The sequence below is a fragment of the Schistocerca gregaria genome, chromosome 2 (assembly GCF_023897955.1).
Source record: "Schistocerca gregaria isolate iqSchGreg1 chromosome 2, iqSchGreg1.2, whole genome shotgun sequence".
NCBI classification, from domain to species: domain Eukaryota; kingdom Metazoa; phylum Arthropoda; class Insecta; order Orthoptera; family Acrididae; genus Schistocerca; species Schistocerca gregaria.
The window spans coordinates 178,189,330-178,208,164 of NC_064921.1; the positions used below are offsets into that span (position 1 = coordinate 178,189,330).

Below are 18,835 nucleotides of genomic sequence, written 5' to 3' on the forward strand. Positions count from 1 at the left end.
ACCTTTAAACTATTTATAAAAATCATTCTGACACATCTCCCAACAGTCACACTGCAGTTTTCAAAATTTAGATAATTTTTGCCAAAACAGTTTCTTTGAATTTTTCAGGAGTTTTGGTGAAAATCCATCCGCTTTTAACAACTCAAACACAGCACTTTCAATTTCCTCTGACATACTCGTCATTTCAGAATGATGAGATACTTCACTCTTAACATTGACTTACACATAACCATCATGTAAATTAATTATATCATAATTAATTTTAACTACATAAGGTACACAAAAGTTGTTAACATAAGTTATTTTCTCAGTTTCTAACCCACTTCCATCTAAGCATTAGACTTTTTCTCCCTGATTCAACAGTTGCTTTTAATTCTGGGGTTAATAAATCACAATGAATATTATTGTTCTTAAGTTCATTTGTTAATTTGATGGTTACGTGCAAAATTCCATCATTTGTTTCAGCTGCGAGATTACTCAGTTCACTTTTTGTTTCATCTGTTCTGTTATTCATTTCCTCTACCATATAACGCAGTTCATTTTTTGTTTCATCAATTTTGTTATGTTTTCATTAGCCATTTGTTTCTTTCTTTTTTTATTCTATTAACAAATCTTTTGTTTCCCTCAATCCTTTGAGTATTTCAATTTCCTTTCGAGCCAGTCCAAAATTATCTTTCCTCATTGTTTTTGCTCCCAGTTAAGAATTTCTTTTCATCATATTTCGAAGCATTATCTGGATTGAAAAAAGCAACTTTTGTCACACAACATTTTCCTCTAAAAGTTTTCACTTGGTTAAGCACAGAATAAAAGAATAATAATTTTCAATATTTATCTGTTTGGAAACATAATGCAGTGAACAGTGTGGTCCATAATACTGAGTCTAATCACTGTGATGCCCAAATTTTTATGTAATTCCAGTCTTTGATTCCAAAAGGTTTCTGCTGTTACATGTACTGTCTGAAAACTTAGAAAGAATGGCATTGGAACACCTGCCCCAAATTGTGGTCACAGCTCACCTTCACCTCTTGCAACATCCCTACTCTCCAACAGTACATAAAAGTTTACTCATAATTTATATTTATGTACTGCATTTTCCTTGAAAACTGTATAAAGAGTATTTGCTAACTGTAGAAGTCTAAGAACAGGAAATGTTACTTGAATTGAATAATTTGCAGTTGATGTGCATTGTTGTTCATGTTTGTTTGCTGCAGATATCCTAGTTTCAATGCTATTTTGGACAATACTGAATTCTTTAATGATTCTTGTAGAGTGCCTTCTTAAAATGAAAATATCTGACTCAAATATAATGACAAAATTTCTTCATTTATTTGCCAACTGACTCGCATAACCAACAAGGAAGATCTGACAACTAAAAATAATTGCACTGACTCACAACTAACGTGAATTGGGACTACTGCTCTGGGTTAATGCCAGCCCACATATAGTAAGCTACCAATTCACAGTGATATATAAGTTATAAAACTACAATGAAAAATTACATTTTCACAAAAACTTTGGTGTAATTGTATGTTTTACAGTAATGAGGAAAATGACCCAATTTGGGTTTTTTATAAATTTGTTTTTATGTGTAATTTTGCAAGATATGAATTGTGAAAATTGACTTCTAATAAATGTAAATTTTCACTAAATTTCTTAATAAAGTCACATTTTCCATTGAACAAGTTACTTTGTAAATTATGTTATACATTACGAAACACTCTTGACTTTTTTCCATGCTAGTATTCTGGACCTTTCAGAATGATATTTTAATACAAAAAATAATTGCTTTATGTAGTTAAGTTGTTGTTCTTTTAAATATAGCAATTTTATTTTAAACAAATATAAACCCATAATACATTATTTCAGAATTTTGTTAATGATATAATTTGTTTATATACACATAATGTTAAATTGTTCCAAATAAAATTAAATGATGACTAATAAATATAAAATATAGTCATATAATAATTCAATACAATATATCACGTAATACACCAAAAACTGTTAATCGCCTGCTCCTATACATAATCAAAGGCTGTTAAGTTACACTGCACAAAAGTGCAGTGTATGGATGCCCCTAAGTAAATTTTGGTCCTCTTTGTTGCATGTTGATAAATATGTTATGTGTTAAAGCTTGCTTGTTACTATTAACAAGTGAAAAGGCTGTTAAGATTTGAATACCATAAACCAAAACAAAATCTTGCCTTTTTACACCATAATTTGGTCCTTCATAGTGTGCTGGAACTAACTGTTGCCAAATGGTCCTTTCTTCTATACATGCACACAACTTACATGACACTTGGGTCAGTCTGATGCTAATTTTGAAATTCTGTGGAGTATCAGGACTGCTTTTTATAGCAAGAGGGAAGAAACTGCAGTGTTAAAGCCTGTATCATCCTACTATCTATCAGCCAGCTGCTTTTATGTTTTACTGATTGTGGTGTCTTTGTATCCCTATTTTGTTGAGGTTTAAGGAACTATCAACCCACCAATAAAACTAACTCTGTACATTTTCGATTGGATTTAACAAAAGTGTTTCGATAGAATTAAAGTATTTCTTATTAAATATGTTATCTTTCTGTTATTTATTTTACTCACACTCATTTTTACCAATTATCCTTTTGTTTAGAATGTAAATTAGTTATGGAAATTACACAAATTGGAGAGTTTGAAATGTATTTTCCTGGGAGATTGAAATTTCTGTTCCAACCATTTTATTAGTTTCCTTTTTTTAGTCACGTTGTATGACTTTTATTAATTTTCTGCTCACAGCTGCCCGTCCAAAGCCAGGAAGGCATTCAGTAGCAACAGCAAGAGCAAGAACAATAGCAACAGTAGTAGTAGTAGCAGCAGTAACAGTAGCAGTTGCAGCGTCAGTACTGTTGGGTGAGTTATCATATTCTTTTGGTTGCCAGAATTATCCACAAAGTAATAGCCATTGTTCAATTAAAATACGGACAGCTTATATTTTTTTCAGGAAGCAAATGTAGTATACATTTCAGTCTTAATTACCTCTCTTCCTGATATACACCTAGCGGGATGTGGAAAACTGTCTAAAAACCACATCTAGGCTGGCCAGCATACTGGCCCTCATTGTTAATCCACCGGGCAGATTCAATCCGGGGCCGGTGTGCATACCGAGTCCAGGAAGCAGTGCATTAGCACTCTCAGCTACCCTGGCGGGTCAATTACCTCTCTCTCCCAAGTTACCATGAACAAATTCAAATACCATCATACTGTGTAAAGGCATTTTGGGTGCATATTTCATATAATCCCCTATGAACCATGGAGCACAACTGAGAACTACCTGCGGAGAAGCCAGAATACCTACAGCTCCTGAAGAGAAGTGACAGCCATTTCAGAAGTTGCAGAGGCAGCTATTTGAATGACTGACTTATCTGGCCCCATAATATTAGCCATCATTGCCTGCTATGCTTATACTGCGAATGTCGAAAGTAAGGGAGGGGAAACTACTGCTATTATTTTCCCCAACGGCAAGCAGCCGTACTGTGTGGGTGTTACGAAATTGCACACTAAATGTAGTAGACGAGTTTTCAAGGATTTTCGCTGTTTGGGCAGCAAAATAGCTGGTGATGGCTGACACACAAACAGTACAAAATGCAGGATGGCTATAGCACATAAACAGTTTCACAAATGGATGAATTTCTTAAAATTTAATATAGATTTAAGTTTTAGGTAGTCTTTCCTGAATGAATTTGTCTAGAGTGCAGCTTCATATAAAAGTAAAATGTGGATAATAATCAATTAAATAGCCAAGAAAACAGTACCAGTAGAAACTTTCGAAATATAGTGCTACAGACGACTGCTCAAGATTAGATGGGTTGACGGAGTGATTATGTAATACTGAGTGAAATTGAGGAAGAAAGAAATTTATGGTAGAACTTAACTAAAAGAAGGAATATGTGGAGAGAGGCTGAAGGATGAGTGTAGTAAGCAGGTTCAAGTGAAAGTAGGCTGCAGTAGTTCGTGGAGATGAAAAAGTCTGTGCAGGATAGGGTAGTGTGATGGGCAGTATAAAATCAGTCTTTGGACAGAAGATGACGACAACGACAACACCCCGTATTTTCATACTGCTCAGCCACCAAGGTTCCAAGATGAATAGTGATTGCTTCTTTGAAGTTTTCATCACTGGGGAGAGAGAAAAACTACCACTGGTTTGCAGCACAGAGGATAAAACATTCCCAGCTAAACAGTGGCAGTAGTTGTTTTTGTTGCAACATGATGATTAAAACTGGTTTGAGAAATTGATACCAGATGGCAATATCATTGCCATGAATTCTGAATTCCATGCTCATACGCTTCAGTATGCGTTAGTATAGATGGTGGTTACTTAAGGCATAAAATAATTTCACATGAAATTACAATGCCTCAGGGACAGGTTTTTCTTTTTTTTCTTTTTTTTATTATAGTAATGCTATAGTAGTGTGCTGGGGAATGGGGCCGTCATCCCAGTCATAGTTATGGATAGATCTGTAAAACTACCATAGACTATCATAAGTAAGTGTAGACTGTGGTATTTTTTGTAGTAGCCTTGGTTACTTAAGATCATACCCGTGTTACCTGTGAGTAGGTATGTTGCATACCTGTTGGGCATTACATCAGGCCAGCTGCTTTGGATTCCCCAAGAGACCAGAAGAAGTGAATCATCTAGAAAAAGAGTGGGAATATGTAAAGGACTGTGTAACCTAGAGAACATTTTTGTTCTACAAAGCTACGTTCTGCCTACAACCAAAAAATTAGAGCTAAATTGAATTTGCCAGTGTTAAATTTGGGTTTTATTTGAAAAAATGTTGATTTGTAACATGGAACAGAGGGCTGTTGTAGTAAAAGTAAAAACAATATATATCTATCACATAGCACTAGAAAAGACGCATTAAAAAAGAGAGAGAGAGAGAGAGAGGAGCACAAAACAAAAATGTATCAAATATTGCCTCAGTACTTCATTGAGCTAATGTAAAACATGTTTCATAATTTAAAGACAACTTCCTCATTTATCAATAATAACAGGAAACTCTTGCCTTCAGTCATGATGAAGTACATTCTATTGAGTACAAAATAACAACAATAATTACATAGTTTTTTTTTGTGTTTTTGCATTCAAACTGTACTGCGTCAAAAGTAATTGATTTGATTACATAAAAGTGCAAGATTTATGTGATCAATTAATTTTTATTACAATAAAATGCAGTTTACATTTTTTAAGGATATAAAATACACAGTGGACTAACATTGAATGATATGCGGATCTAATTATCTGTAAAACAATAATCAGGCTGATAAACAAACAAGGAGAAGTAATCATCTTTCTTGCACATCAATTTATGTTTATTTCCCTACCGTGCACCAGTAATCCTACCATTTACTATATCATTTATGTACTTAGTAAAAGCATGCTAAATGTGCCTGCATGTGATTAGATATAAAACGAAACAGTTTTATCTTCTGGTGGATGGTACTACTTCTTGCTTTGGTCCTTCTGCATTTCAGGATGATTCACAAACCGTAGCCAAATAAAGTCCACATTGCTTGTGTAAGGGACAATCTTTATATCCCCTTAATAATTTTACAATCTTGGACATTGTCATTTTTGCACAATTACACCAATATCTTGCCATGAATATATACAAGTAGCAAATTGGATACTGTTAGATAAACTTCTACTCCAACTAATACACTATAGAGGTACTACTGATAAGAGTTCAGAATCTTTGAGTGATTGTAAACATCTTTTAATTAACAGTTGCTTCAGCTTGCCCTTAAAAAGATTTCCATGATATTAATTCTCATTGAAAAGGCTGTGGGAAGGTGGGGGAGAGGAGAAGTGGTGAAGAGGAGCTTTCCCACACTTTCTGGCAACATTAGTGTTCACTTAACTATGTGTGTCATAAATGTCACACCTAATAGGACAAAAGAAGAAATTGGAAAAATTTAGTGGAATGACCAGTTAACATTTAGTACTCAAAAGGAAACCTATTCTTAATCAATTATCATGAAGGAGTTCGCCATATGCCACACATCCATTTCAGAAACAAAGTTCTTCACCTAGTGTCACGGGTATTCCCAGAACAAACAGAGAAAAAAAAATATTCTTTTCAGACAGAAAGACATGATTATTTACCTGTTTATGTATGCTGGTAGCTAAATGGCTCTAGCTCCAGTTTGAGGGAGATACATAGGCAGTGAGATTTCATTGTGTTGCTGTGTGATTTATTTTATTGACAGTGTCGTCAAAACTAAGTGACATGGTGCAACAATAACTTGTTGATATGCTTAAAATAAATTTATTTCAACACTCAATATGGACACCCTAATTTAGGTTTCACATTTTTCGTTAATCCTCCTTAGCAGTATTTGTGTTATATAGTTTGCTACAGCACAACTTTAGTTGAGGAGGATTTAAGGAGAAAACTATCAGTAACTAATTCAAGCTTTCATGATTGATATTAGCTAAACCTATAATGGATGCAGTAAGGCTGTAAATATACGCTGAGCACAGAAAATTTGAAAGAATTAGGATCAATGCTCCTGTCTGGTGGGTTTTTAAACACTTTGTCATACCTATTTTAAGGCAAACTGGTACTCCTTTGTGGCAAAATGGTGAATTACACATTATGATAGTGTGTTCTAGTGGACAGATAGAGAACTGTATGCTGTGAATTTACCACAGTGATCCAGTGTCTGATGGCCAACATCATCATCATCATCTCTTAAGGAAAATGACAATATATTTCTCCTCACTGTCATTGGAAATGTAGTTTGTCCACAGCCACCTTTTTAAAATATTCTTCCTTATTAAATTTTAATTTCATTGTGATGTTTCTAAAACACTGACAAACATTTGGCAACTTAGCTAATGGAATAAAGCACTCCTGAATCAAAGAAATTAGCTTTAGTAAATTGATGCATAATACCCGTGACAATGCTATAAAGGAATTATATTACAGTGAAATAATGACAGTGGAAAATCCTGGATAGAAAACAAGCAGTGCTGTGAGTGAGGAACGCAGCTCATCTTATAGAGGAATAGTGGGGTAGTGTAGGTACACACATAAATGAGGAATGGAACACTGAGGTTCATCTTACTAACATTCAGTATTCTCATAATTAATAAAACACTTGGTGCTAATATGCCGTGTTCAGATGGATTTCACCCTCAACAAAAGAGAAGCATCATAAAAACATCAGCGAATAGAGCAAGGAACATTTGTGAACCAGAGCTGCTTGATACAGAGTTAAAACACTTCACCAATGTATTGCTGAAGAACAGTTATTTGTCCAGTCAGCTAAAACAGCATTAAGACTGCCGCCATGCAAAAATCATAGTGGTGCACGAGTGCCTGTGAAATTGAAAGTTTTCCTGCCTTTCGTTAAGGACGTTATTTACTGCAGAGGAAAAATCTTGAGGAAACGGAACATTGTGGTAATCTACAAACCTACGTTGCAGATACACAATGAATGAAAGTTCTACTCAGAAAATACAGGATCACCTAAAATTACCTAAGGATACTCACAAACAGCTGGAGTAAACAGGAATTTATAGGATTCTGTGTAATTGTGGGGAGCTGTACATTGGTACTGCGAAAAGAACAGTCAAAAGAAAACAAGAAAACCAGCACAAGGGCAACTGTAAAAGGTGCCAGATTGACAGATTAGTTGTTGTGGAACATGCTTTGCAACAAGGAGACCACCACATTCATTTTGATGGGACTCAAGTACTGGCAGCCACAAGCAGATACCGTGAAAGGCTATACAGGGAGGCCACAGGGATTGTGAAATACCCCAGGAGTTTTAATAGGAAGAAGAGGACATGAGGTGAAACTGAAGGACATCTGGATCCTGGTACTGAAGAAGATATGTATAAGGTTACCATCATGGGGTAACAGTAACAGTGGATGACGGGAAATGATAATGACCAGTTGTGCCCGTTTTTTCAAAGCATGTGACTTCATGCCACTGCAAGGAAGCACATATAAACATAATTTTGCTGCAGTCAGTAATGAGCCAAGATGTAAATCAGACACTCAAAGAAGCTATGATCACTCTTGAAAATGTCGTCTGCTGAGGGGGACAAAACATATGGCTTCAATGTAAAATCCAGCCAACAAAGGCATAATAGCCTGGAATATTCTATTAATTGTGACCTTTCTGGTTGTTAGAGTTTACATTTTTCATTTAGTATTCTTCAGCAAACACAATACAGCACACAAAAAATAGGACTAAGAAAGTATTGTTTTGCCCTAATAGGGCAATAATTGAATCTTACAGTATTTTGTTGGTTGGTGTTGATACATTTGGAACTTATTCTGTAAAGCAGTTGACTTTACTTTAACACACAAATTGACCTCAGGTTAAGCTGAATTCAGGTATCTATGTTATATAAACGTCAATCTCAGAGTTTTATCATCATAATGTAGGATCATCTTCAACTAGCAAAATTTTGCCAATCAAGATGAGTTCAGCTGCAATCATCAGATCACAACGTAGTGGCATTATAAAACAGTGCTGTTGCTGTGCGAAAATAAAAGTTAAAAAGAAGTAAATAATGAAGTTATTAGCACAAAAATGTGAAGAAAATATCTGAATATGCCACCCACACAATGCTGAACCTTGAAATACTTTTTTAAATGAGTAATGTCCAGTTAAGAAATTATTAGGTATGTGACCAGTGAGTGCAGATAACAACTAACCTCATAACAATTCTTGGAAATGACTAATAATTATTATGATTGGTGTAAGGCATTGAATGAGGAGCTTGAAACGGGTTGCACTGTATTTTATAGAAATCTGTGAAGCATTTCCAGTATGTACAGAAAAGAAGTTAACAGGAGTCACGATACCATGAGTGGGAATTTATTAACAGTGAATTCACATAAAAACAGTTACAAAATTGAAATAAATTTACAAAGTATCAATATAAAAGCCTGATTTGCTTTTCACTTAAATCTGTATCAAAAAAGAAATAAGCAAGAACATCACAAATAATTTTGTAAACCACTGTTATGCCACCAGTTTATCTCATAAATATTAATCAGAATATATTAAAATGTACATACAGTTATAACCTTTAATCACCAATAATTGCGTGGATATTCAAACACACCCACTTAGAAACAATAGCTGGTTACATGATAACTTAGTCGACTGCCGTGCCGTGACATGCGGCCGGCGCCGTTCGCAGCTGGGTGGCGCTCCCGCGCTCAGCCGAGTTGCGGAGCGCCTCTGTCGCCATTTGCGCGTACTGTCGTGGCGGCACTGTTAAATGTCGTGGCACTGTCACAACACATACTACAAAGCACTACGTATCACTGCAGGATGAAAATCAGCATTCTCATTGCAGGGAATACAAATGAGAATAAATTGTGAGTTCAGGGCTACAGTTAGCTTCTGTCCTCTTTTGGTAACAGTAAGCCTGACAAAATTGCTGCTTTCAGTTCTATGCATTCCAACCTTGAAAAGTTATGACATTGTTTTTGGCCCAGTTTACATAGCATGTGTAATTTCATTAAGGTGGCATGTAATAATTGTAAAACACTTCTTAAATTTATAGTTTGTCATGTGCAGTTTTTTTCTTGGCTCATATTTTCAAACTTTTTCACTCACAATTTACCCCTATGTTCTGTGAATTAAAATCAAGAAATTTCTTTCTATGCCTTTTCTTTGTTGCACGTACAACTATCAGTTCTTTTGTCTTTTATTGGGTCTCTGTATTCACCTCGTAAGATTTCCAGCAGTAAATCTTTGTCACTTATGAAGTAGTTTGAAGGTCATAACCTTATGTTTTTCCATCTTTACAACATGATACCTTCGATAATACAAGGGAAGATCGGTAAGTAAGCACAATAATTTTACTGCTAAAATGTTTAATAGGTAACAAAGCAAAAAAAAAAAAGAAAAATCACCAGTGAACTTTCATCTTTTACCTACTTTTCTACATACTTACCAATCTTATCAACACTTTTCTCCTAGCGTTGTACCAGTTTCACTGTGCCCTGTTTGTAGAAGTCAGTCTGGTTGGAGAACAGCCATCTGCAGACTGCTGATTTCATGTCCCCATCTGTTGCAAAGCAGTGGCCAGACAGGAATTTCTTTGTAGGACCAAACAGATGAACCCAACAGTGCAAAGTCCTGATTGTATGGTGGATTCTGAAGCACCTCCACCTAAACTTGATGATTTTCTCACAAACAGGAACAGCAATATGGAGTTGAGAAGTGTCATGGAGAAGTTAGACGCCATTAGCATTAATGTTGTGGCATTTGTCGTGAAGAGCACGATGCGACTTAATCAAAGTTTTAATGTAGGCTGCAGCATTTACAGTGATCCCATGTTCAGCAAAGTCCACCAGTAACACACCTTGCTTATCCAGAATACTGTCATAAGTGCTTTGCTAGCAGAGTGAGTCACTTCGAATTTTTTTTACTGGGAAATCAGCGTGTTTCCACACCATAGGGGTCTGCTTGGTTTCGGGCATGTAGTGGTATGCTCACAGTTCATCAACAGAGACGATTCCTTTCATACAGTCATGCTCTTCTCCAGCAAAACCCGTTTACTGATCCAAGCTTCTTATCATTCGCTGGCCCTTGTGGTTGTTTGTCAGGCTCTTAGGCACCCAGCGAGCACTAATTTCATGAAATTTCAATGTGTCATGAACAATATCGTACACCACACCATAGTAAATGTTGAATAGCTGTGATACGGCTTGCAGTTGCACATGCTGGTCGTTCAAAAATTGCTGCATCAATGGCTCCAACATTCTGTAGAGTTGCAGCTATTACCGGCTACTCGCAGGATGGCGAATCACTAAGGTTCACACAGCCCTCTTGGAAGAATAGGCACCACCTGGAGACACTGCTACAGTCCAGACAGTTGTCCCCATAAACACCACACATGTCCCAGTAAATTTCACTCAGTTTATTCCCTTTGGCTTACAAATGTCAAACTACACTTTCCTGCTCATCACAAGTTGATGACAGTAATATGCATGCCATGTTTGTTTTCTATTGCGCAAAGTTCAAACTATTTTGTGATGAGATTTCAACATTTCAGATGCCAATACCAGGGGAGAAACAAAATTTCTGTGCGCCACTTTCCAACTCTCCCTCATAAATACAGTGTATCGTATCCATGATGTGTAACTGATATGTGCAATCAAAATGTGGTAATCTTGTCAGTAGTTGATTTTAACAGTGTTGCCAAGCATGTTTTGCACTTACTTAGATCAACATTGAACCTCCTTCATTGGATCCAGCTTAAGTGTTACACAATAGAGCAGAGTCATGAACAGAGTTCAGTTTCTGAACTAAGGTCAGAATTGACCTCCAGTCAGTGATGTTTATACAATCTGCCCTTGATCAAATAATACATTTGATAATGGCAGTGTATAAAACTTGTGCCCTTAATTATTTACTGGATTTGCAAAATGTGATTTTAATGCTGATTTTGAAAAACAGGTCCAAAGTGGGGTCCATCTGTGGAAAGAAGGCAGAGCAGATATTATCATCAACAGCCAATTCCTCAGTAGGGAGCAGTACTACAGACTTGATGTGTGACGTCAGTGATATAGAGAAGCCTCACATAAGGAACCAAACTCAGTGCCCCAAAGGCCAAGATAAAGAAGCAAAGAAGGTATGAAATTTTAGTTGCATTTGACTGATAAAGTCATTTGTAAGGTATGCGACCATCTGTCCATATATCCATTTGCAGTAGAGAAATTTTTATCTGTTTTAAGAGCTTACAGATCTTGCGGACTCAAGCTATAAATAAGAACACAGCAGGACATGTGTTAGTGATTGTTTATTCTCCTCGTTACATTTTGGGTAATTTAAACCTCAGTATCACCAGTTAGATAATTTTCTCTTTTGCAAGGTGTGCTAGTAATTTCTGAGTTAATCTTGCCTGGTTTATTTTTTTAAGATACTGATTTTTTACACAGTATGATATGGCTATGGATTATTTTTTTATGAGCAGACACTAGGAGAATTTTTTTCTGAAAACTGCTGAAAGATGCATTGGCTACGGTCCACAGGCTTGTGGCTAATGCTGAAAACTGCAGTGACGTTGAGGTGTCAGTGATGAGACCTGTGACACCTTTGGTGCCATTGGAATCCCTCATGACATCATTGTTGCTGTCTCTTCAGATACACCAACATCTGACCAGTCCATCCTCACTCAAGAGTGAGTGGCAGGTAGTGCTGGTTTCATGTGTCACTGGGAAAAAGGTGAAAGAGGGAACAGGCCATATGGCTGGCTCCTTATACCTTAGCAACAGAAACAAGATGCTACCTGGTGTTGATAATAATTTTGAGCCAGCATGAGATGTGTTTTTTGTTGGACAAGTAGTGAATTTTCCTGCCCAGTCCGGAAAGTGCAGAGGGCGGATTTGCTATTCATTGGGAGCTACAACATTAGGTGGGTGATGGTGCCCCTCAGGGAAATAGCATGCTGGTCCAAAAAGAATGCGAGTGTGCACTCAGTATGTTTGCTGTGACAGATGTCATCTGCAATGTGGAAGAGAACTTGTTGGTGGCTGTTGAGCACACTGGATGCAGTTGGCTGCAAATAGTGACAAGTGACACCTGTTGGCATAAATGACACCTGACATCTTCCACTTCATGTGGATGGCTGATTTGATGATGGCAACTAGCATTGCATGTGGGGTGCAGACTAAGCTGTCTGTAGCATCATACCTAGGTTCGTTCACGGTCCTCTGGTTTGGAACAGAGCAAAAGGTCTACATCAGAGGCTCAGATGACTCTATTGTGTTGGGCAGTACTGAATGCAAATTACTCGACTCGCTATCAGGTGCCGAATTTTGGAGTTCCCTTTAATAGGTCGCGTGCTCACTACATGCAGGAAATGGCTACAAGAGTGGCGGAGTACATGTGGCATGTGCATTGGGGTTTATGTGTTATAGAGATACCCCCGATTCGGATCACAAAGAATTTCCGGCCTTAATTGAAGTTACATTAGTCACAGTGTTCTCAGAGAATGTAGATCAGATGTGGAAAATTTTAATATGGTATCAGTAAATGGCAGGAGCATCCAAGCAAAGGTCCCATAATTACTATAATTTATTGAAGGTTATGATGCCCAGATAATAGTGTCCAAATGGCTTATTGCACGTTACAACCTTAACCCAATGATGAACACTGACCAAAAGACTACAGGCTTGGTTCTGCATGACTCTTCGTGCACTTGGTCATATGACTGCTACCTTACTCAAAAAGACCACCATTCTAATTTTCAGCATTAAATATCACACATGTCCATGCCAAAACAAAACAAATTGTTATAGTTTGCAACCTCAAAATAAAACTGTTACATTACTTTAATTACTACAATTACATTAAAGTCTCTTCACATCCATTGCTGCAGTGTATTTCTAGTCAAATCACGAACTTGAATATATTATAAACAATGAATTATGGTTAATTAAACATATGAATCAGTTGGACAATGGACTGGTTACTTGTGCCAATCTCATAATGCGTATTCATATGGAGGAATCTGTAGTTATGGCACTGTTTGCATATAATTAATTAAATTGGTTATAATTAAGGACAAATTTAATACCACAAGGAGCTTGAGATTGCTGGCATCACTGACTTTCGTATGACTTAACATAACACAAATTGAGTGATAGGTTCAGTAGTTTTAAATTTTATGAACTGTAATAATTGCAAATAGTAATAACTTTTTAAATAATGTTTTTACAATCAATGCTCAGTTCACATTGCCAAAAGTCATGTGATTAATTTACTTTTCACGTAGCATGTATGTAAGTCATTTTATGTAATTTCCACAGATATTACACTTAACTTTCATATTCTGAATCACTGGAGCCATCATCTTCCTGCACTCAGTAAGCTCACCACCTTATTCGCACCCTCAGGAGATTCCTGTTGACTGTATACTTCCTGCCTGCACTAGCCACCTCCACATGTTGTGTTAACCTATCTGGCTGTTCTGTGCCCTGTTTGCCCATGGCCGCGGTACCATAACTTTTGTGACCCAGCGCTGAACACCTTGGTAGTGATTACTCCATAGCCTGAAGATGACAGCTCATTGTGTACATTCCCTGAGTTTCTTAATGTGCCACACTGTGCTTTTTTGTGAAAACCAGTTTTCAGCAGCATGTATGCTACCAAATATTTGAGCTTCTCTAGGAGAATACTTGAAGGTGCACATCAAATGCATTTTACAAGTAAACAAAAATACCAGTTTGCAGTATTTTGTCAGATAAATTATGTATAATGTATTTGCTAATAGAAAAATAAAATGTTCTGTGGAGATGCCCTTTCAAATGCAAATTGAGAAAGTGTTTTATTTTGGGAGAGGTCTGCATACCTAAATTTGCGCAGTGCTCTTGAGGAGGAGGTAACTAGTGAGACTAGTCAGTAATTATTTAAATCTGTCTTACTATCATATTTGTAATGAAGTCGGACAAAAGCATGTTTCTTTCTGTCTTTCAGTATCCCCTGTGATAGCGATTAGATGCATATGTGACTGAATACATAACATATATGTAAAGAATTGGAATTTATTGCTTTACTTGAGATATTATAAATCCCACGGGAGTTTTCAATTTTGAGAGTTTTAATGGCATCTTTAATTTCTGTGTCTTAGCATGGAGTAATTGTACTTCATATGTATGAGGTATTGATTCTTGCATATATCCTATTGTTTTTCCCTAAAACTGTTCATGCCAATTCCCTGAGCTACCTCAAGGAAATAACAGAATATATTGATAAAGAAATCAGTTTTTGAAAATAGAGTGTAATTGTTTGGATAAAAAAATCCTCTCCCCAAGCAGTACCATGAGAAAATACATATAAAGGTATAGAAATTTGCAAACTTTCAGAGCCATTGGATCATTCTTCTGGCAGAAAGCTTGAAGGGGAAGGAAGAGCTGGGAAGGAAAAGGACTGGTGAGGTTTGGGAAAATGTGGAAAAGTAGCCCAGAACCCTGGGTGAGGGGAGACTTATTGAACGGGGTGATAAAGAACTGATTACTAGGGACTACATCAGACGAGACTTCAAAGCCTGAGCTTAAAGATGGAAGATAGGGTAACATGCAAAACAGAGATTACTGACAAAATATTGTCCACAAATTGATAGGAGCAGAAAGCTAATTGCATTGTATGTGGTAGAGGGGGGGAATCAACAGATCACCGAATTAAAGGAAGCGAATAAAGGAATTCTGAGACGGAAGAAATTAAAGTAAATTAAGGCCAGGCAGGTGGCAAGAGCCAAGGACATCTTGTAACACCAGTTCCTATCTGTGGAATTCTGGGAAACTGGTGTCTGGGGGAAGAATCCAGATGGCACATCTCAGTGAAGCAGGCACCAAGGTCACAACTGTCATGTTTTAGAGCATGGCTGTGCAACAGGATATTGTGTGTTGCCAGTATACACCTTCTGCCTATGCCTATTCACCTTAACTGATAGCTTGTTGGATGTTATGCCAGGCTCTCCTTTTGATACTATATGTTTTATCAGTTATAGGGCTTTTATAGTTGGTGGTAGGAGGTCACAAGGGGAGGAGCCATATGGTAGGGACATACGTGCAGGGGGGTGGGGGATCTGACAAGGATATTAAGGAGATTCAGAGAGTATTGGGAAGTTATTCTAGGTTTCTGTGGTACGTGGGGAAGGTTTGGAGGTTGCTGTAGAGGTGGCGGGCAGTGGTATTCCAAGGCGAGAGTTGGAAGAGAGCAGGGTGGAGAATTTTTTGAGGTGGTGTTGTGCATGTTGCTCTAGTTTCTCGAGGGATAGTGTTTCAGTGTGTGTTATGGGTTCCAGGAAATTGCAGTTATGTAGCAGGAGAATTTAAGGATGGAGAGAAGGTATTGCAAGAGGTTTAGGCTTGATTTGATACAGTTTTGCAGGAGTATGTTGGTTAGGGCTAAGAATTGGCAGAACAGATGGAGGTCATTGTGGAAGGAATGGTGGCAGCCAGAGATGGGCGGGCATGATGTCAGGAAGACTTAACCTCATTTCAGTTATAGTGCCTTATTGAAGTAGCTGATTAATACATTCAAAACCGGGGTAATAGTAAGTGTCAAGAGGTGTACTCATAAGTTGTGTTTGAAGGGATCAGTAGAAACAGCAACTGAAGTGATGACCTGGGAAATCTGCTTTTGAAATAGGGTAATGCAGTAACTCTGTTCTGTGAAAGCTATAAAGAGCTTGCAGACAACACATTTCCTTTGAATATTAAGGCTGTTTGAGAGGAAATGTTTGACATAGAAAGGATGGAAACTGTCAAAATGTAAGTACTAATTTTATGAAAAGGATAGCTGCTACTCGTACATACGACCATAGTCTCTGGAAGCTGAAGCCAGACTACGAGCAGCAGCAGTGCATGACAGGAGAGGGAATTAGGTGGGGGTAAGAAGGAGGCTAGGGCGGGGAAAGGGAGGTTAGGGGTGGGTGACAGTGAAGCGATGCTGGGAAGCACGCATGGACAAGTCAGAGAGAGGGTAGGACAGCAAGATGTAGTCTGGAGGTTAGCTGGAGGATGGTGGATTCTTGCCACCAACACCAGCTTTTCTGAACTGTGCAGGTGAGAATTCTCTTGCAATATATCCTATGTCCCCATAAACCTCTGGCATCAGCCTTCGTTAGTCATTTCCTCACCCATCTAACCTCTTCCCTGGCCTCTTCCAGCACTACACAGTACTCTATGCCACCAATGCACACAGTCTTTTTACTTCTTGCCTTTCTACCTTTCCCACAACTCCCCTCCCCCCTCCCCGCCCTCTCTCCCATGCCCACCATCCAACCTCACAAGTGCATCTAGCTGACCTACCCTCTCTCCACCTCGTCCCTGCACATTACCCAGCAGCACTTCGCTGTTCCCCACCCCTGCCCTGCTATACTTTCTGGCAGTTCCCAGCGACTAGAGGAAGCAATGTGGTACTGTGTGCAAGACTCACACGTCCCCTTCTTCATTGGACTTACTTGGAGGTGCTTTGCCGATCTTCTTCTCAAGATAGCCAACTGTGACAATCTGCCCAACTTCTTCTCCGAAGATATGATGCTGTTTGGAGGAATTTTCTCTACTCTTAAAATGATTGCATACACTCAGGATCCTTTAAAATCAACCCTCCTATATTTCACTTCCACAAACAGAGCACCACATAACAGTTTCACACCAATGAATCATATTACGTAAATCCAATGACTGCCGGTCCTTCAGAAGCTATTCATTACTTTTACAATAAATACAGTTACACAAAATCTCTCAAGGTTTTCACCAGTCCACCATCTGCAACTCTAGAGAGTTAGTAAGTAATGAAGTAAAAGTAAATGTCTTTTCATTTCTTTTACTCAATTCAACTGTTCCTAATAATGACTGATGTAGCACCATCACGGAGTAAGGCGTGCTTATCATGTAACTTCTGTGACGACACAGGCAACCACTTGCCCGTGCCGATCAACCATTCACCTTGTGCCACACTCTTGACACACGTCCACCCCGCCCACACAAAAAACTGGCGCGAGGTAGACATTCTCCCATTTTTCATGCTTGTAAGTAAAATATCGGATGTTCAAGACAGTGAAAAGCGGAGGGTCTCTAGAATTTGCGTCAAAATTCTCGAGGCACTACATATCCCTTCCCTTACCTCGAACATTCTATATTTTATACGTACTCAATATGTACATTGATATCATATTTAATAACAATCCACTTCTTTGAGATATTCAGTTACTCCAAACGAAAGTGTTGGTACGTTGATAGAGACAATAACAAACACACACACGAATTTCGAGCTTTCACAACCCACAATTGCTTCATCAAGAAAGAGGGAAGGAGAGGGAAAGACGAAAGGATGTGGGTTTTAAGGGAGAGGGTAAGGAGTCATTCCAATCCTGGGAGTGGAAAGACTTACCTTGGGGGGAAAAATGGACAGGTATACACTCTCTCTCTCTCTCTCTCTCTCTCTCTCTCTCTCACGTACACACACACACACACACACACACACACACACACACACACACACACACACACACGCACACGCACAAAAACAAATTCAAGCCTTTCGCAACCCATGGTTGCTTCATCAGGAAAGAAGGAAGGAGAGGAAAGACGAAAGGATGTGGGTTTTAAGGAAGAGGGTAGGAGTCATTCCAATTCCGGGAGCGGAAAGACTTACCTTACGGGGAAAAAAAGGACAGGTATACACTCGTCACACGCACATACCCAACTGCACATATACAGACACAAGCAGACATTTGTAAAGGCAAAGAGTTTGCCTTTTGTTGTTTTGCATGTGCGTTTGTGTTTATTTGTGTGTGTATCAACATACCAACACTTTCGTTTGGTAAGTTACATCATCTTTAGAGAGAGAGAGATGGAAAGATTCCATGTGGAAAAATATATCTAAAAACAAAGATAATGTAACTTACCAAATGAAAGCGTTGGCATGTTGACACACACACACACACACACACACACACACACAATTCAAGCTTTCGCAACCAACTGTTGCTTCATCAGGAAAGAGGTAAGGAGAGAGAAAGACGAAAGGATGTGGGTTTTAAGAGAGAAGATAATGAGTCATTCCAATCCCGGGAGCAGAAAGACTTACCTTAGGGGGAAAAAAGGACAGGTATACACTCGTGTGCACACACACACATCCATCCGCACATATACAGACACAAGCAGACATTTGTGAAGGCAAAGAGTTTGGGTGGAGATGTCAGTCAAAGTGGAAGTGCAGAGGCAAAGATGTTGTTGAATGACAGGTGAGGTATGAGCGGCGGCAACTTGAAATTAGCGGAGGTTGAGGCCTGGAGGGTAACGGGAAGAGA

At 38.1% G+C, this 18,835-nt stretch overlaps 1 protein-coding gene across 1 annotated transcript in view; it reads left to right on the top strand.

Moving 5' to 3' along the window:
* The window catches only part of LOC126336636 (uncharacterized), a 124,044-nt gene that overhangs the window by 51,561 nt on the left and 53,648 nt on the right, over nucleotides 1-18,835 (top strand). The window contains exons 2-3 of the mRNA XM_050000530.1: nucleotides 2,773-2,886; nucleotides 11,470-11,644. Of these exons, the coding sequence (XP_049856487.1) occupies nucleotides 2,773-2,886; nucleotides 11,470-11,644 (289 nt within the window). The remainder of the gene's footprint in view (nucleotides 1-2,772; nucleotides 2,887-11,469; nucleotides 11,645-18,835) is intronic.